Raw genomic sequence first — 19,367 nt, 5'->3', positions numbered from 1 at the left:
CCTTCCTCCCTCACCCTCTTCCTCCTTCCCTCCTCCCTCCTTCCTCCCTCCACTCCTCCCCCTTTCTCCCTCCCCTCCCCCTCCCTCCTTTCCTTCCTTCCTCCCTCTCTGTCTCTTCCTTCCTCCTTCCTTTTTAAGCATGACACTATTTACCCAGCCACCAGATTGCTAAGACTTTCTAAAATGTCACTATAAACACTGGAAGAGAGACTGAGGGCTCTGGGGCCCCACTTTCTGCCGTCTCCTCAGCCCTGGAGCTGTGAGCCTCGTGGGTGCCCAGAGATCTCTGGTTTGGACCCCCCTTCATTCCTGACCCACTTCTCCAGGACCAGGGCGATCACAGCTGTTACGTAAATGCCCTGCTTTTCAGTGCTTGTGCTTTTTAAAATAGTTTTTTTTTTTAACATTTATTTATTTTTGAGAGACAGAGAGTGAGTGGGGGAGGGACAGACAGAGGGAGACACAGAATCCGAAGCAGCTCCAGGCTCTGAGCTGTCGGCACAGAGCCTGACACGGAGCTCGAACCCACTAACTTCGAGATCATGACCTGAGCCAAAGTCAGACGCTTAACTGACTGAGCCACCCCGACCCCAGTGCCCCTCAGTAATTTTGCTTTTAAATGCATCATTTATTCTTTTACACCTGAAGTGGCTACCGAAATTGTTTATAGATGGGAGGACTTTGCAGGGACCCTTCAGAGAGGGTGTCCTCCAGGCAGACGGGGAGGGGGTGGGGGGTGGGGCGGAGGGGGAGCGTGTGCAGGCGTGTGGCTCGGTCGCCCTGACACACATGGCCGGGACCAGCCCAGGTGAGCTCGAGCGGGGAGTCCCCAGCACCTCAAGGCTCCGGTGGCCATGCTGACCCCGCTGTCCCCGCTGTTCTCCGAACCCGGGGGGCCATCCGTCTGTCACCTGAGCTCTGTTTCACAGCAGGATCCTGGGGGAAGGTAGCTGGTGCCTCTCTGATCCGTTTCCCCAGCAAGAAGCTGGGTCTGTGCTGTGCATCCTGTTCTGTGAGCAATAAGCCAGGTTGTAAAACCCCCAGAGATCCGAAGTCTCAAGTGGCCGACAGGAGCTTCTCAGAGTGAGTCTGCAGAGCCGCTCAGCTCCTCCGACTGTGTCTGATTTTGGGCCACGTGGGCAGTCTGTGCCCTCCAGCCAGGACCACAGGGGCAACCGGGGCCGACCACGTGGAAGGGCGCCTGCCGCGGGGGGGGCGGTTCGGGCCCTGGTGGGGCTTGTGCGGCCGCTCTGGAGGGGGGCCTGAGGGGGTTCCGGCCTGGCGGGATCTCCGGGGCGCTCTGGAGGGGGCCTGCGGGGGGTTCGGGCCCTGGTGGAGAGTCTGGGGTGCTCTGGAGGGGGGCCTGCAGGGGTTCTGGCCCTGGTGGGGTCTCCGGGACGCTCTGGAGGGGCAGGCGCAGGGTTGGGTGTTTTGTGGGTGGTGCAGTGACCTTGCTCTTGTCCATGCGCACTGTGGTCTCCGGTGGCCGAGTTAGATCCGGATGTTCCGTGAGGTTGTCCGGACGTGAGAGCAGCTCAGTCTGGGAGGATGCGGAGGTCCGGCCGTGAACGTCAGCTCAGCTCCTCAAGGAGCGTCGGGAGTGGGCAGGCAGCCCCGGGGCCCTTCCCCAGTTCACTTACAAATTATTTAGACGATTCTTAGAACCGGATCTAACTCACTGTTGTCAAAAGCTGCCCGTTTGAACCCACTCTCCGAGGCCGACTCCAGGCCCTGAAACGGATGTTCCGTGCAAGTCCTTCTCAGGACTCGCCATCGTCGCTCTGACTCAGGGGGGCGGGGACCCGGGGGCATGGTTGTGATCCGATATTCACTTAGCAAACCTCGGCGTGCGGTCCACACTGTGGGTGGAGGCAGGTGACAGGAAGTCCTTTCTCCCTCAGACGCTGCCTCGGGGGGACACAGGCGTCCACCACGAAGCCTCCTTGCACAGGCTTGCAGCGCCACCAAACAGCCGTGTGCCAAAGGGAAATTGTCTGCTCTCTCTGAGCATTGTTTTTCTTGTCCTTAAAATGGGGATAATTATTACTCAGAGGCCAGGCTGAGATTGTCTATACCAAGTGCTGAGTATTGTGTCTGCACACCGAGCTCAACAAATGGCAGCCACTGTCATTCAAATTGAAATTGGTGGCTGGGTTAGACTCAGGAGGGGGTGAGGGTGAGGCTGGCGGTATTTCAGAATTAACGTGAAAGTGGACCCGGAGGAGGAGGGGGGAAGGTTGGGGTCTTAGAGGTGAAGGTGGGGCGTGTGAGGCCACCCTCTAGGTGGGGAGGGGTCTGTGCAGAGTCGCGGGCAGTGAAGCCAGGCTGGGCGAGGAGGCGGGAAGGCAGGCAAGGCTGGGGTGGGCGGCTGGGGAGCCAGGGACGGAAGCCTGAAGGTTTGCGGAGCCGCAGGAAGATGTGTTTGTGGAAGGGCCACCCTGGCCTCAGGGTGAAGGGGTTATGGGGGACAGTGTTGGGTAGTTGGCTTAAATGTGATATAGATGGGTAATAGATAAATGATAGATTGATACGTGTATGTACACAGATACATGGAGGGAGGGAGGGATGGGTGGATGGACGGATGGATGGATGGACAGACGGACGGATGGATGGATGGATGGATGGATGGATGGATAAAGTAAGTGGCTAGATATATAGACGGGTAGGTAGGTAGATAGGTGGGTAGGGTGGGCAGATAGGTTCGTGGATTGATATGTAGGCAGGTGAGTGGATGAATGGTTGGATGGATGGGTAGGCAGCAGGCAGGCAAGGTGAGGAACCAGGGGAGAAGTGTCAAGATCAGTGCCGTCGGGTATTCAGCAGACACTGTCATGGTGGGGGGTGAAATTCCTTACCCTCGGGTTGTGTCTCCACCCGGCCGACCACTCACGAACATGCCGTATTTGGTCCTCACGCATCTTCATCCTCACTGCCTGGGGTGTGGGGGTGCGAGGTGGTGGCCTCACGCCTGGGCCCTGGCTGTGCATCCGGGGCCTTGATGCTGCGGGTGCCCCTGAGGAGGTAGGGGCCCGCTGTCCCCCCAGACCCCACCGGGGCTGTGTTTGTTGCAGATCCAGGACATTGTACGGAGGCGGCAGCTGCTGACCATCTTCCGGGAAGGCAAGGACGGCCAGCAGGACGTGGACGTGGCCATCCTGCAGGCCTTGCTGAAAGGTGAGGGTCGGGAGGGAGAAGCAGAATGGAGGTGCTCGGGGCCCTGAGTTTGGAGGCGCCCAAAACCCCACCCCTGAGTCAGAGGCACAGGTCAGAGGGCAGCTGGCGGTGGGCCACGCGGGGGCCCAGCTCACGCCCCTGCCAGGCAGGTGGGTGCCCGCGGCTGGGGCTGGCGGTTCGGGCTCCTTTCTCCGACTTACCTCTTCGCCGGAGCCTGAGTGTGGCCACACGCGTGGTCCCGCCGTGGCCATCACAGCCGCACATACAGCCCCGGGAAGGAAGACAGCTGTGGAAGCGCTGCCGCCGCCGTCCCTGGTGCCCCCGCGCCTGCGCTCCCACGGCCCCCACGCAGCAGGGCCCCCCTGGGCGCTAAAGCTCCCGCGGTGGCCGCTCCCGGGCCGAGCCCTGCTCTGCCCTCCACCCCACACTTCCCTCTGCCCCGGATTCTGGGGGACGGCCGATGCCCCCGTCCCTCCTGCTGCGGACAACGCCCCCGACACCAGGCAGCCGTTGTGCCCGCTGGCCGCTCCTCACCCCCGAGGGACGCGGCCCAGGGAGAGCGGGGCGGCAGAAGCTTTGCAGGAGGGGCGAACCTGGGCTTGTCCCGCGGCCTCCTCTCGACTGGAGGACTCAGGGCTGCACGTGAAACCTCACGGAGCCAGTGAGGTGGTTGAGGCCGGGACCGGGGTTCTCATTTGAAGACCCCTGTCCAGGAGGACAGAAGAACCCAGAAGAGCCAGTTGGATAGACTCAGAGCGATGATGTGCTGGAGCCGGAGCCACCGTGGCCCCTGCCGTCCTCGCCACCGAGAACACGGAAGGCCGGGAAGCGGGTGCAAATATCTGGGTGACCACGGGTTCAACGGTGCCTACCTCGTGGCGCTTGACCCTTCTGTTCACAGACGGGCAGTGAGAGCATCTGTCCCCTCCTTGCCTTCTTCCACGAAGGGACTGGAGGAGCAGGAAGAGACAGGCTGGGTGTCCGCTGAAATCCCCTGGGCGGCAGTGACGAGGGACCTGGGGGCCCGAGCATGGCCATCCCTGCACAGCACTGGGAGCGGGAAGGCCTGCGGCTCATGGCCAGGGTGGAGCCCAGCGTCTGCTCTGCAAGTTCAAGAGCAAGTGAAGATAACACCATGAATCGTGGTTTCTCCTGGGGCAGGTGCTGAGCGGGGAGGGCGTGCGGGCTGTGGGAATGTTTAATTTCTCGATCGTAGTGGTACACAGGTGTAGACGTCAGCCAGAAGTCACGGCGCCTCCCGTGGGTGCCGGGGGCAGAGCAGATCACGGGGGAGAGCGAGGACATATTTATTTCTGGAAGTCAACACAGTGTAATTGGTTGTAATTGGTTGTTCAGGGGAGAGGCGGTGGGCTTCTAGGAGAAAGGAGAAAGCGACTCTCTTTTTATTATGTGTATGTATATATATGAAAAAAATAGAAATATTCATATGGCTTTTCAGTGACAATCCCTTTTAAAGGGTTATTTATTTATTTTGAGGGAGAGAGAAAAAACAGCAGAGGCAGAGAGAGAAGAAGAGAGAGAGAATCCCAAGCAGGCTCTGCACTGTCAGCTCAGAGCCCAATGTGGGACTTGAACCCATGAACCATGAGATCATGACCTGAGCCAAAACTAAGAGTCCAGTGCTTAACCAACTGAGCCACCCAGGCACCCCAGTGACAATGACAACCCCCTTTAAAAATGAACTTGCTTGAGGTTATGGTTTAACTAAGGTAAAGTCCCCCATCCTGGGTTTACTGCTGGATGTGTTTGAGCAGATGCACACCCCGTGTATGAATACGATCCAGATATGGGGCAGTGCCCCTCCCCCCCCGGGAAAGCTCGCTCACGCCTCCCTGTGCCTTGGGTAACCGTCCGTCTGCTTCCTGTCCTTATAGATGGTTTTGCCTGTGCTAGAAACTCACAGAAATGGAATCCCATGTTTGCGGCTCTTTCGTGTCTTGCACCAGCTCAGTGCAGCATGTTTGAGATTCCTCCCCGTTGGTGTGTCAGAACTCTGTCCCTCTCTACCGCTGAGCGGTACCTCACCGCGCGAGGGTAGGGCCCCTGGCTTCCCCCTCACCTGTCTCTGGACACGAAGCCTGCCCCCGGTGAGGGGCTCCTATAAAAGCTCCAATTTGTTCTCGTTTCTTTCGGGTCCGCATCTAGGTGTGTGGAATTACTGGTTCTTTGTGGCACGAGCATGTTCGTAAAGAAAATGCCACACTGTTTTCCAGCACGATGGCACGTCTTACCTCGCCACCAGCCGCGGACAGGGCGCTAGCCGCCCTGCGGCCCCACCAGCGCCGGGCAGGCTCAGCGGTTGACACCGGGGCTGTGCTGGTGGGCGTGCAGTGGCAGCCCAGGGCGGCTTGAATCTGCGTCTCTCTGACGGCGGATGACACGTAGCGTCCCTTCTTGGCTTGTTGGCCGCGTGTTAGCATCCGGGTGACATGCCTTTCAGAGCTTCCATCCGTGTTTATCTGGTGATTTGTCTTCTCAGTTTTGAGGTGTAAGAGCTTTGAAATAGTCTGATACGAAGCCTTCGCTACAGATCTGCACTGGGGACATTTCTCTGGGCTCCTGGCCTGCCCTCGGAGTCCCTTCAGGGAGTCTTTGAAGGGCAGAAGGCTTACCCTTCCCTGGAGCTTCATCTATGCGTTTTGTCCTGCCCCGTCCGTGTTCTTCGTGCCCCAGGAGATCTTTAGCTGCCCTGTGGCTGCACCTATTTCCCTGTGTTTCGCTGCGGAAGCTCTGCGGGCACCGCCTTTACGTGTCGTGTCTGTGGCACATCTCAGGGTGGGTTTTGTGTGTGGTGTGAGGTAAGGGTCCAAGTTCCTTGCTTTCTTCCCCCAATAGCAGCCAGTGCTTTAAGGTGTAAAGCCCGCAAGGGAGAGGGGGCCTAGCCGGGTGAGATCCTGGGTGAGGCGGCGCTTTTGCAATCAAGGCGAAAAAGGAAAGTAGCTTCTGAATGTTCATGTGAGACCTGTGTCGTCTTTAAGCTCTGCGGCTGAGGGGTTTGGCCAGGAGGTGGGGGCGGGGCTGAGCCAGAGTGAGGCCCCAACCCGGAGATTCTCTGATTCCAGCACTGAAAGGAAAAGTGCTTTCCTAAAGGTGGGGGAGGGGACGGGAGATTCCACCGCTGAGCACGAGGAGACACGGGGGTTGGTGACAAATCCTTCCCTGTCTGACATTAAAATGGCTCTGAGGCCCAGACGGAAGCCCCCTGACGCGCGTGCTTTTACCTACAGCCTCTCGGAGCCATGACCACTTTGGCCACGAGAACTGGGACCACCAGCTGAAGTTAGCAGTGGCGTGGAACCGCGTGGACATCGCCCGGAGCGAGATCTTCACCGACGAGCGGCAGTGGAAGGTAGGGTCCCTGGGCTGCCCTGTGGAAGGGCCTGGTGGCCCGCAGGAGCGAGGCCAGGCCCCGGAGGGTGGCCTCTGCCCACCCCAGCCCTCCCGCTGGATCCTCCGCACGGAGGAGACGAGGGCAGTCCCGTGTCCAGCGGCGTGGCGATCGGGGTGTGTGGGGCCCGCCCCCCACGGTGCTCTCTCTCAGCCTTCAGAGCTGCACCCCATGATGACGGCCGCCCTCGTCTCCAACAAGCCCGAATTCGTGAAGCTCTTCCTGGAGAACGGGGTGCGGCTGAAGGAGTTCGTCACGTGGGACACCCTGCTCTATCTGTACCAGAGCCTGGACCCTTCCTGCCTCTTCCACAGCAAGCTTCAGAAGGCGCTGGCCGAGGAGCCCGAGCGCCCGGTCTGCGCGCCCCCCGCCCCCCGCGTGCAGATGCACCACGTGGCCCAGGTGCTCCGGGAGCTTCTGGGAGACTTCACGCAGCCGCTGTACCCCCGGCCCCGGACCGGCGACCGGCCGCGGCTCCTGCTGCCCATGCCGAACATCAAGCTGAACGTGCGTGCTGGTGACGTGGCCCTTGTGCCGGGCCACGGCCGTATCCTTAGAGCTTCTTTTCTTTTAATATAATTTATTATCAAATCGGTTTCCCTACAACACCCAGTGCTCATCCCAACAAGTGCCCTCCATGCCCATCCCCCGCTCTCCCCTGTCCCCCCCCCCCATCAACCCTCAGTTTGTTCTCAGTATTTAAGAGTTAGAGCTTCTTTTCTAAAGAAACTATCCTTTACTTTTATTGGGAAAGAAATACGCTCCCTACATAGTCTGCCAGGGCCCCCATAACAAAATACCGTAGACCAGGCAACTTAAACGACAGGCATTTAGTCCCTCACGGTCTGGAGGCTGAAGTCGGGGGCATCACAGGGCTGGTTTCCGGGGGGGCCTCTCTTCCCGGCTTGAGGACGGCCACCTTCTTGCCACGTCCTCACGTGGTCTTTGCTCCGTGTGCAGGCAGGGAGATACAGAGAGCAGTAGTGTCCCTTCCTCTTCTTACAGGGACATGGGTCCTATAGGATCAGGGCCACAGCCTATGACCTCATTCAACCTTACTCACCTCCTTAGGGGCCCTGTCTCCAAATACAGTCACTTTGGGAGTCGGAGCTTCAACGTATGAATTTTGGGGACACGTTTTCATCCATTATTCTCCCTTTCTAAAAATTTCAGATGGTACAAAAGGTTACGCGGGGAAAATGACCTCCCTCGTGCCTTGTACCCTGTCCTGGCCCCCAGGCGAAATTGGCTTTTCACGGGGTCAGGTCAGCAAGATCCCGCCATATCTCTGAGGTGCCCGGCATGTGCACTGCCACACAAGAGGACGGGAGACGTTGTTTTCTAGTCTCCGTCTGTGTTCGATGGAATCCTGCCCCATCTCAGTGTTAAGTGTGAGACTGGCTTCTGAATTTTTGTTAGCGAGTGTCCTTCTCCTGGCTCTTTATGCTTTTTTATTTAAATGCTTATTTTTGAGGGAGACAGAGCGTGAGCGGGGTGGGGGGCAGAGAGAGAGGGGGACAGAGGATCTGAAGCAGGTTCTGCACTGACAGCCCCATTATTTAAGCTTTAACGAATGAAGCCCAAGTGCAGAGCTTTGTCAATAGCCTTTTGAATATTTAAACTCCTCATCTTTGACTTATGAGTTTGATGAATTATTTTAATAGAGTTTGTGATAGCAAAACATTTAAATATTTTTTAACATTTATTTATTTTTTGAGAGACTGGGGGGGAGAGGGGGCAAAGAGAGAGGGAGACACAGAATCTAAAGCAGGCTCCAGGCTCTGAACTGTCAGTGCAGAGCCTGACACAGGTCTTGAACTCATGAACTGTGAGCTGAACTCATGACCTGAGCCCGAGCTGGATGCTTAACCAACTGAGCCACCCAGGTGCCCCGGTAGCAAAACATTTTTATGCCTGTTTTGATCTCCACTTGATTGCAGTGTAACATGTGTTTAGTATAATACTGGATTGTGTTGCCGATATTTTCATGGTTTTTGCATCAGAATGAGGCTTTGGTTTTATTTTGGGGGCTGTCTTTGTCAGGTTCTGGTATCAGCTTTATGTTACTCTTGTGAAAACCACTGGGAAACCTTCCTTATTTCTTTGCTCCAGAACAGTTTATGTGGCTGGAGTTCCCTGTTCTTACAAGCTCAGCAGGCTCTCCTATGAGTCCATCGGGGCTCAGTGCCTTTTTGGGTAGTAGCTCTGAGAATATTCTGTTTCTTTTCTGATAATTTATCTGCTGAACTTTTCTATGTGTTCTAAGATCAGATTTGGGTATTTGTTTTGCAAGAAAATTATACACTTTCTTCAGGTTTTCAAATTCATCCATTGTCACAGGTAAGCCATGCCTGAGCCTTGAGAAAGATGTGGCTGTGGCTTGGTTTTGTATATTCACAGTTCTGCTCTTGATTCCAGTGTATCTAACATACCCTGTAAGAAGGTCTAAAGTGGAAGCTTACAGTTAACCACGTCTGTAACTTAATTAATCAAGTTTTTAAATATAAAGACGAGCCTTTAGGAAATTTCTAAAATCACTTACAGAAAGTGGAATTTTGTGTTTGATGTGGGAAGTTGTTCTCACCTCCGGTAATTATTTACCGAACGTCTGAGTAGGTGTTTACTTACTGATCAGGTAGGAGGCTGGATTCCCATGTGACTGTGTAAGTTGAGTGTGCCTGGGGGCGTGGTGCCCTCCTGCTCACAAGTGACCCTTGTCTGTTGAGCAACAATTCGTTGTTGGTCTTCTCTGCAGGAGACACTCTGTGGGTTTCCTTGAGGAGCTCACTGCCACGAATCCATAACAGACTCTGTGTTGGAAGTTTACCTCGCAGGAAAAGGCTTTGATGCCATCAGATAAGACGAAGGAGACTAGAGGTGCCTGGTGTGTAACAAGAGGCTACAGTTGTTGGTTAAGGAGTTAGCTGGGTGTCCCACTTTCTGAATGTTTCTACACGTCTCCAGAGTGACGGCTTTTAAACTCCAGTGTGCGTGAGGTTGACTACAGTGTTGTTGAAGATGCAGGTTGCAGGGCTCGCCCTCCAGGGACAGTGGTTCTGGAAAGGTGTGGAGCTGGGCTCAGGCCTGCACACCCAACAGGTACATCCAGGGGTAGTGAAGCTAGTGGGGACCTAGGCGGGGTTCTGAATGCCCACTGCTCACCAGGTGCAGGGAGTGAGTCTCCGGTCCCTCTACAAGCGTTCGCCAGGCCATGTGGCCTTCACCATGGACCCAGTCCGTGATCTTCTCATTTGGGCCATCATCCAGAATCGTCGGGAGCTGGCAGAAATCATCTGGGCACAGGTAACCAGACGTGTTTCTCAGCACGTAAGATCATGTGTGGATTAGTGATGGGGCTTCAGCCAGGGAGTGTGGCCAGAAACCCCAGTGCTGAGAGCAGGTGGAGGAGCACGTGGCCCTGGAAGGAGGGCAGTGGGCGTCCTTGACCCCAGAAGGGCCCCAGGGTGCCCAGTGTTGGAGAACAGAATTTGGCTCAGGCAAGGAAAGAATTTTAAAAAGGTGTGCTGCCTCCTGCCGTTCTGTCCCGGGCGGAGCTCAGCAGGCACGCGCAGCTGGGAGGGGCTGCCCTCCAGGGCCCGCACAGGTGGGTTCCCTTGGGTCGGCACCTGCGCGGTGGCCGTCCTGTTCACTAGACACCGTGGGCAAGTCACATCCCTGGAGGGGGCTGCATCTCTTTCCACTGACCACTAGGTCAGTGTCTCAATACAGACAGTCTGGTACTTAGATGGGAGAGTCCCTGATGCGCCTGCCCTGAGCCCCTTTCTGGGCCACCCGGGAACATCAGTCAGCAGCTCCCTCATCACTGGGCCCGTGGGCAGCTTGGTGGTCGTGACGGAGGACATGCCATGTGGGGCCTGAAGCCGAGCACTGTGGACTCAAATCTCTCACACGGGGTTCTCCTTTACCTCAAGCAGGTTCTCTCCTTAAAGGCAAAGTGTCATTTTTTTCTCAGAGGTCCCCTACCTCTCAGTGTTGGCCTTTCAAATTGCTCCTGTGGAAGTGGCCCCCTCCCCAGTGTCACCAGCAGAGTGGCATTGGTGGCTTCCTACCTCCTCTGTGGTTCTGGGGGTTTGCTCTCTCCCAAGGTGTGTGGTGGGTCAGTGGGGGAGCTGGGCCTGGCTGTGGCCTCAGACATGCTCCGTGGGGCAAAGTGGACGGGAGGCCCAGACAGTTCCAGGCTCTGCCAGCAGCCCCCTGGGCCGTCCTGGCCCAGTGCTGCCTTCCGAACACGCAGTTCTTCAGGAGCTTTCCTTGAGATTTTCTTAGCATCCCTGGTGCCTAGGACTGGCAGTGCCACTGGGGAAGGGCGCCCAGAGCCTAGGGGGTCTTGCACGGACCTGGTCCCATTCCTGCCCTGCAGCCCCTTGCCTGGGGTTGACCAGATACCCAGGAGGTGGTGAGACTCATGCCTGTGTCAGGTCTGCGCTCTGGGTGAGAGAGTAGACCGCTGTCCCGGCCAGTGTGGGAGACCAGGCCACCAGCTAAGGCTCCCCTCTAGATTCGGGGCGGCCCACTGCATACACACAGGGGCACAAGTGATCACCCAATGGCCCGGGTGTCATGGGGGCTCTGTTCTCATCACCCCTGGGCAGTGTGTCTGGGGTTCCCGGGCTGGACCACCCACACCCTCACTGTGGCCTCCCTGGTGCCCAGAGCCAGGACTGCATCGCCGCGGCCTTGGCCTGCAGCAAGATCCTGAAGGAGCTGTCGAAGGAGGAGGAGGACACGGACAGCTTGGAGGAGATGCTGGCGCTGGCGGACGAGTATGAGCACAGAGCCATCGGTGGGTTCACGAGTGGCGGCCTCGGACCTTGGCCCCTCCTCACCTGTCCCCCAGGGTCCTCGTCCCTGGTCCTGCCCAGGCCGTGTCGTCTGCTGGGGCAGCTCCCTGAGGCCGTCCCCCGCGTCAGGGCCTGGGAGCCCGCGGCCATGACCCCATCTTCCCTGTACCAGGGGTGTTCACCGAGTGCCACCGGAAGGACGAGGACCGAGCTCAGAAACTGCTCACCCGCGTGTCGGAGGCCTGGGGGAAGACCACCTGCCTGCAGCTGGCCCTGGAGGCCAAGGACATGAAGTTCGTGTCGCACGGGGGCGTCCAGGTGACCGCCGGCGGGCTTGCATCCGGGCGGAGCTGTCCGTGGTGCTGCCGGTGCGGACGCAGCCTCCCGCTCCCACGGAGGCACACGCGTCCCTGTGCTCCGGGGCCCCCTGGGGACCTGGGGACAGGGCCTGGGCCTGGTCGTGTGCTGTGGCCCGACAAACCCACTTCACTCCCTTTGCATGTCGGGAAACTGGCGCCGAGAGAGAGTGGGTGGGGGTCCCTACCTGGGAGCCTGCAGTCCTCGGGGCGGCCCCAGCGCTTGCCTCTGGGAAAGGCTGGCCTGGCCCTGCCCACCCGGAGCCTCCTCCTCAGCTGGCAGATGATGGGGCGTGTCCCGTGCTGCCCGCCTCGCCGCGTGGCTGAGGGCTGTGCTGGGGGCATGCGGGCACTTTGCACTGAGCAGACACATGGTTCACCCTCAGGGGCGGGGCACAGGGGGTGCCCACTGGCCTGACGCTGCCTCCTCTGTCCACAGGCCTTTCTAACCAAGGTGTGGTGGGGCCAGCTCTGCGTGGACAACGGGCTCTGGCGGGTGATCCTGTGTATGCTGGCCTTCCCGCTGCTCTATACCAGCCTCATCTCCTTCAGGTGCCAGCCTGGCTGCTGGACTGGGGGGCAGGGGAGTGGTGCAGGGCCTCAGACCTTCCTTCCCAAATGTGCTTGCTGGGAGTAGGTCACGTCTGTCCTGGTGGCTGCCACCGGGTCCTAGAGAGGGTAGAGAGGCATGAAGGCAGGAGGAGGGGGCAGGGGGCCCTGTGTGCTGAACACCTGCTGTGCCCAAGCACCCTTCATGGGCTGAGTAGCCCCCTGCCCTGAACACCCACCTGCCCTGGGCAGCCCCTGCCCTGAGCACCCACATGCCCTGGGCCCCCATCCTCCCCTGAGCACCCACCTGCCCTGGGCACCCCTCTGCCCTGGGCCCCCACCCTGACCTGGATCCCCACCCTGCACTGGGCACCCCCCTGCCCCGAGTCCCCACCATGGCCAAGTATTTCATTTTAGTCCTGGCAGAACCAGAGCCAAAGTGCCTTTTGGGGCCCTCCCTTACGTGGGGCTGTGCGGTGGGGCCCCTGCGTGGCTGTGGGAGGGGTGTCAGTGGGCTGCATGGATGAGCCTGTGCCCAGGACTCCCATCTCTGCCACGTGACATGCACACACGAGTACACTGGCCCTGCTCCTCGGGGGAGGCAGAGGTCCTTCGTGCTCTCGGGCCCCTCACAGCCTGCCACCCCCTCCCCCCTGCATCTGCCATGCAGGGAGAGGAGGCTGCAGACGGGGCGGGGTCTGCTCCGGGTCCGAGCCTTCTTCAACGCACCCGTGGTCATCTTCCACCTCAACATCCTGTCCTACTTTGCCTTCCTGTGCCTGTTCGCCTACGTGCTCATGGTGGACTTCCAGCCGACGCCCTCGTGGTGCGAGTACCTCATCTACTTCTGGCTCTTCTCCCTCGTGTGCGAGGAGCTGCGGCAGGTGTGTCTGCCCGGCCCCCTCCCTGCTTCCCCACGGTCCCCAGCCCACGCGGCCCGTCCACCGGTCCTGACCCCCACCAGGGGGCGCCCGGGCCAGAACCTGCACTGGGCCACCTTCTCTCGTTGGCCCATGGCGGGCTGACCGGGCGCCTAGACGCTGCTGTCGGAGTCCAGGGTGGCTTCGGGGTCCCCAGAGGCAGGTGCGGGAGCCTCTCCTCTGGCTGCGCAGCCTCCTGAAGCCAGACCCAGTCCCAGGGGGCAAAGCCCCAGCCTCCAGGCGGCAGCCCCAGAGCAGAGGGGGTGCGTGCCCTCCTCCCTGCGTGGGGCCATCTGCTGCCCCACCTGCTGCCGGGGACCGGGGTGTCGTGGAGGCAGGTGGACAGGTCCTGTGGGAAGCCGGCTGGCACAGATGGGGGCTGCCCCAGCCACAGGCATCTGCGGACTGAGCAGGGCTGCGGTGGGCCGGAGGGTGGGCTCCGGGCCGCCTGGTGACACCTCTGCCTGGGCTCCTCTCCCACTCTTCCTCCACCCAGGGGACCCAGGGGCGGCGGGAATCGGTCCCCTCCCTGGCGAGCCTCGCTCTCCGGGAAGGAGGGAGTGTTTCTGCTGCCGGAGGGGAGGGCGGTGATGGCAGCCAGGCCCCTGCCCTCGTCTCCCCGCAGCTCTTCTATGACCCTGATGAGTTCGGGCTGATGAAGATGGCGCTCCTGTACTTCAGCGACTTCTGGAATAAACTGGACATCGGTGCCATCTTGCTCTTCATAGCAGGACTGACCTGCAGGTGAGCCGCCCTGTCGCCTCTGAGCCTTCCCGTCGGTGGCTGTAACCCCAGGGCTCGCGTCCCCTCTGAACGTGTCCGCTATCTGTCCGGGGGACAAAATCTGCCCTGGGACTGTTGGAGGAGCCCGAGGAACGTGCCGGAGCCCCTGCTCCTTCAGACGCTGCTGGGGCCCCGGGCCGCTCTGCTGCCCATCAGGGCCACATGCGTCCCTGCCACAGTCCCTTTCTCCATGAAGCAAGAGGGACCAGCCCACCACGTGGCCCGCCTCCCCTGCCCGGCTGGGCTTCTGGACCTTTCTGGCTAACACCTGCCTGGAGGCTCTACCCCATGAGCTCACACCCTGTTTTTAGTACTTCGGGGTCCGGGGCCCCCCAGAGCCACACGTGGGCAGGTGAGCAGGCAGCTGGGGACGGGCTCTGGGCGCAGGGAGCTCAGGGGTCCTTGATTCTGCCTCGGGGCCAGGCTCATACCGGCGCTGCTGTACCCCGGGCGCATCATCCTCTCTCTGGACTTCATCATGTTCTGCCTCCGCCTGATGCACATCTTCACCATCAGCAAGACGCTGGGGCCCAAGATCATCATCGTGAAGCGGATGGTAAGGGGATCATGGGGTCCGGGTGCCAGTTGCAAGTGAGGCGCTTCAGGGCTTGAGCAAAGCACATCCCCGCTTTGCCTTCCGGCTCCCAACCCCGGCATGCCCGTCTCAGGTCTTTGCCTGTTTGTCACCTCTTCCTGGTAGCCTCCCCTGATCTCCACAGCTCATTCCCAATCCCTGTTACAGCTCCTGTCACTCCCTCCATGGGTCACAGTCATACCCGGCACCCTATTAGGATGTGGGGGGCAGACCAGGGCTGTGGCCCAAGTGTCCCTGCCTAGGGTGACAGCGGCTCCTCCCACCACCACAGAGTGCGCAACCGGGGCTTGGGGGGCGGCGGGAGCGTGTGGGTGCGCGCGGCTGTAGCCAGTGACCCCCGCCCGTCTCTGCAGATGAAGGACGTCTTCTTCTTCCTCTTCCTGCTGGCGGTGTGGGTGGTGTCTTTCGGGGTGGCCAAGCAGGCCATCCTCATCCACAACGAGAGCCGGGTGGACTGGATCTTCCGCGGGGTCGTCTACCAGTCGTACCTCACCATCTTCGGCCAGATGCCGGCCTACATCGACGGTAGGACGCGGGCCCCCGATGGCTCCAGCGGGGGCGGCTGGAAGGCTCACAGGAGGCTGGGGGGCGAGGGGCAGGGGTGGGGTAGCTCCCCGGGTGCCCTGGTAGCAGGGGGCAGGTGTGTGTGATGCTTAGTTGTGGCGGGGGGAGCCTGAGCTGTCCCTCGAAGCTGTGGCTGAGATCTGGGGTGGGCCGAGGGTGCGGCCTGGGGCTCTGACACCCCTCCCCCACAGCCCATGCCCCCTGTCCCTCCTGCTCCTCTAGATGGAGAGAGCCCTCTCTGTACACTGAGTTTTTACTCTCCGACAGCATCATCGAGATGTAACACACACTGTGAAAAGCTCACCTGTGTGAGGTTGTGCTTCAGTGGTTTTGTCAGTACTCACGGGATTGAATTTTAGAACATTGGCATCAGGCACCAGAGACACCCACACCCCTTAGCAGTCACTCCCCGTGCCCTCAACCGTCCATGACCTCTAATCGACTTTCCCTCTGTACCATCTGCCTCTGCTGGACATTTCATGTGAATTGGATAATGTAACGTGTCTTTGTGTCTTGCTTTCTCTTAGCATGATGTTTTCTTTTTCTTTTTTTTTTTTAATTTTTTTTTAATGTTTTATTTATTTCTAGGAGAGAGAGAGAGAGACAGCGTGAGCAGGGGAGGGTCAGAGAGAGAGGGAGTCACAGACTCTGAAACAGGCTCCAGGCTCCGAGCTGGCAGTCAGCACAGAGCCCGACGGGGGGCTCGAACCCACGAACCGCGAGATCATGACCTGAGTGAAAGTCGGACGCCCAACCGACTAAGCCACCCGAGCGCCCCTAGCGTGATGTTTTCAAGATTAAGCCGTATCGTAGCCCATGTCAGCATTTAATCCCGCTTTACTGTTAAACAATCTTCCGTGCACGGACAGGCCCCGTTGGTCATTTGGTGAGCTTCTGAGTTGTAGCTACCTTCTGGCTGTTGTGAATAACGTTGCTGGGAACTGTTATAACAGTTAGAACTTTCCAGTTATGCTGAGGTGTGGACATATGTTTCCATCCCGCGTGGATGAAGGTCTGGGAGTGGCGTGTATACCTGCTGGGTTCTGTGTGCCAACTCTGTCTTTAACTTTTTGAGAAACGGTCACACTGTTTTCTACAGCAGCTGCGCCGTGTCTGACGTCCCCACCACCAACGTTGTGGACGAGGTCCCCGCGCTTCGGTTCCCACATTCGCGCTGGCTTGTCATTGTCCGTCTTTTCTTGCTTCTGGCCGTCCCCGTGGGCATGAGATGCACCTCATTTCCCTGCTGGCAAACGATTCCAAGCACATCCCCTGTGCTCACTGAGCCGTTCGGTGTCTTCTTTCGAGAAACGCCTGCCTCTATCATTGGCCCATGTTTCGAGTGGGCTATGTTTCTTTCTTCCTGAGCTATACGGACCCCGGTCCCTTCTCGTATTTCTGATTTGCAAATATATTCTGCCATTCTGCAAGCCATCTTGTCCCTTTCTAGATGGTGTCTTTGAAGCCGCAGGGTTTTTAATTTTGGTGAAGTCCACCTCAGCGATCGCTCTGGTCACTTGTGGTTCTGCTGTCGTATCTCAGAGCCCGCTGCCTGACCCAAGATCATGACCATTTATGTCTGTGTTGTTATTCTAGAAGTTAGACCTCTGGTTCTTACTTCTGGCCTTTGCGCTATTTAAGTTAATTTTGTAGACAGTGTGAGATAGAGGTCATTCTTATGCAATCCAAATACCCAGTTTGTTGAAATCCCCATTGAATTGTCTTGGCCCCTTGTCAAAAACCAATTGACCATTAATGAAACGGTTTATTGACAGGCTCTCAATTCTGTTTCTTGGCCTGTATGTCTGCTCTTGTGCCGACGCCACACAGCCCGGGGAGTGTCACTTCGTAGTAAGTTTTAAGATTAGAATGTGTCAGGCCTTCAACTTTGCTCTTCTTTTTCAAGATTTCTTTGGCTTCAGGGTCCCTTAGGTCCACACGAATTTTTGGATCAGGTTCTTAGTCTCTCCAAAAAGCATCTAGGATTTTGATGGTGAACATGGGATGCCTTCCTGCTTGTTTAGATCTTTAATTTCCTTCATCAAAATTTTGTAATTTTCTGTGTGTAAGTTACACAGCTTTGTTTAAGTGTATTCGGAAGTGTTTTATTCTTTTTCATGCTGTTGTAAAGAGAATTGGTTCAGTCATTTCATTTTTGGATTGTTTGCTGCTAATGTCTAGAAATATGCTGTAAATGGGGCACCTGGGTGGCTCAAGGTCGCCGAGCCAACTTCGGCTTGGGTCATGATATCATAACTCATGGGTTCAAGGTTTGCGTCGGGCTCTGTGCTGACAGCTCAGAGCCTGGAGCCTGCTTCAGATTCTGTCTCCCTCTCCCTCTGCCCCTCCCTGCTTGTGTGCACCACCCCCCCTCAAAAATAAATAAACATTTAAAAAATTTAGAGAAAGACGCTGTATTTGCATGTCAATCTTGCTGAGGTTCTTTATAGCTGTGCCAGTTTTTAGTGGATTGCCCAGGATTCGCTGTACAGGAGATCATGTCTTCTGCAAATAGAGATATTTTCACTTGTTCTTTCCCATCTGATGCCTTTTTACTTCTTGTTCTTGCTTAATTATCCTGGCTAGAACCTCTGGTACAACATTGAATGGAAGTGTCCAGAACAAACATCCCTTTGTGGTGCCTGATCTTAGAGGGGGAAGCTGTCAGTCTCACTATTAAGTACGATGTTTGCTGTGGGTTATTTGTAAGTGTCCTTCTTCAGGGCGATGAAGCTCTCTTCCATCCCTAGTGTCTTGACTGCTGTTGTTATAAAAGTGTGCACGATTCTCTCAAATGCTTTTCCTGCGTCTGTTGAAATGTCCACGTGAGTTTTGTTCCTTACGCCATTAACATGGTGTGTTACATTAACTGAGTTTCAGATGTGAAACGTGTCTGGACTCCCTGTGCAGACTTCACTCACTCACGGTGTGTAATACTCTTTATGTGATGCTGGATTCAGTTTGCCAGTGTTTTGTGGGAGCTTTTGCATCTATGCTCATGAAAGGCATTGGTCTGTAGTTTCGTTTCTTGAAATGTTTTTGTCTGGCTTTGGCATCAAGGTGACACTGGCGTCCTAGCACGAGTTAGCAGTGTTCCCTCCTCTTACTATTTTGGAAAACTTTGTGAGGGGTTGGTTTTAATTCTTCAAACATTCAGCAGAATTCACAAGTGAAGCCACCTGGGCCTGGACTTTTCTTCGTGTGAAGTTTTAAAATTAGTACTTCTGTCTCTTTGCTTGTTACAGATCTGTCTGGATTTCCCGTTTCTTTTCAGTCCCCTGTGGTGCCTCTTTCTAGGACTTTTTGTCCTTTCTACTCCACCTACTTTGTTAGCACACAATTTTGTAGTATTTCCTTACAGTTCTTTTTATTTATGTAGGTTTGGTGGTGATGTTCTCTCTTTCATTTATAACTTTAGCAATTTGAACCGTTTCCCCCCCTTGATCAGTCTAGGTAAAAGGCTGTAATTTGGTTGGTTTTTTCCAAGAACCAGATTTTGGTTTTATTGATTTTCTTTATTGCTTTTGTATTCTCCATTTCACTTATTTGCATTCTGATCTTTATTCTTTCTTTCTGCTTGCTTCTGCTTGCTCTGGGTTCAGTCTGCTTTTCTTTGAGTTTGCTCAAGTGGAAGGTTATGTTGCTGGGGCGCCTGGGTGGCTGACTCTGTTAAGTGGCCAACTCCTGATTTTGGCTCAGGTCATGATCTCACAGATCATGACTTCAAGCCCTGTGTTGGGCTCCATGCTGATAGGATGGAGCCTGCTTGGAATTCTCCCCCCCCCGCCCCTCCCCTGCTTGAACTCTCTCTCTGTCTCTCTCAAAAAGTGGTAGGTTATGTTATTGACTTGAGCTCTTCTTTTTAAAAAATATTTTAATGTTTTTACTTATTTTTGAGAGACAGAGAGACAGGAGATAGAGTATAAGCAGGGGAGGGGCAGAGAGACAGGGAGACACAGAATCCGAAGCAGCTCCAGGCTCTGAACTGTCTGCACAGAGCCCAACGTGGGGCTCAAACCCTCAAACCATGAGATCACGACCTGAGCCGAAGTCGGATGTTTAACCGGCTGAGCCCCCAGGCTCACCAAGCAGGACATATGTTTTCTATACCCTTCATTATTCTAAAATTGTGGAACTGCATTTCGGTTTGTAATCACCTGTCATGCGTATGGGCACGTTACCTGTGCTACAGCTTTCCTTCCCCTTGCTTCCCTT

At 56.6% G+C, this 19,367-nt stretch overlaps 1 protein-coding gene across 7 annotated transcripts in view; it reads left to right on the top strand.

Moving 5' to 3' along the window:
• Positions 1–19,367, top strand: part of TRPM2 (transient receptor potential cation channel subfamily M member 2) — a 54,185-nt gene that overhangs the window by 20,973 nt on the left and 13,845 nt on the right. For 5 of the 7 annotated variants that reach the window (XM_039245484.1, XM_039245483.1, XM_039245486.1 and 2 more), the window contains exons 10-20: positions 3,072–3,174; positions 6,423–6,544; positions 6,737–7,090; positions 9,749–9,886; positions 11,258–11,387; positions 11,558–11,703; positions 12,181–12,293; positions 12,961–13,174; positions 13,836–13,954; positions 14,417–14,549; positions 14,942–15,113. In XM_039245484.1, coding sequence (XP_039101415.1) covers positions 3,072–3,174; positions 6,423–6,544; positions 6,737–7,090; positions 9,749–9,886; positions 11,258–11,387; positions 11,558–11,703; positions 12,181–12,293; positions 12,961–13,174; positions 13,836–13,954; positions 14,417–14,549; positions 14,942–15,113 — 1,744 coding nt within the window. Of the gene's footprint in view, positions 1–3,071; positions 3,175–6,422; positions 6,545–6,736; positions 7,091–9,748; positions 9,887–11,257; positions 11,388–11,557; positions 11,704–12,180; positions 12,294–12,960; positions 13,175–13,835; positions 13,955–14,416; positions 14,550–14,941; positions 15,114–15,966; positions 16,039–19,367 lie in introns of those variants that run through there. The other 2 variants (XM_039245488.1, XM_039245489.1) reach the window with 2 other exon arrangements.

This window comes from Hyaena hyaena, unplaced genomic scaffold, assembly GCF_003009895.1.
Source record: "Hyaena hyaena isolate Hyena2069 unplaced genomic scaffold, ASM300989v1 scaffold_254, whole genome shotgun sequence".
Lineage (NCBI taxonomy): Eukaryota > Metazoa > Chordata > Mammalia > Carnivora > Hyaenidae > Hyaena > Hyaena hyaena.
Note: the sequence above shows the minus strand (reverse complement) of the source record. Positions and strands in the feature narration are given on the sequence as shown.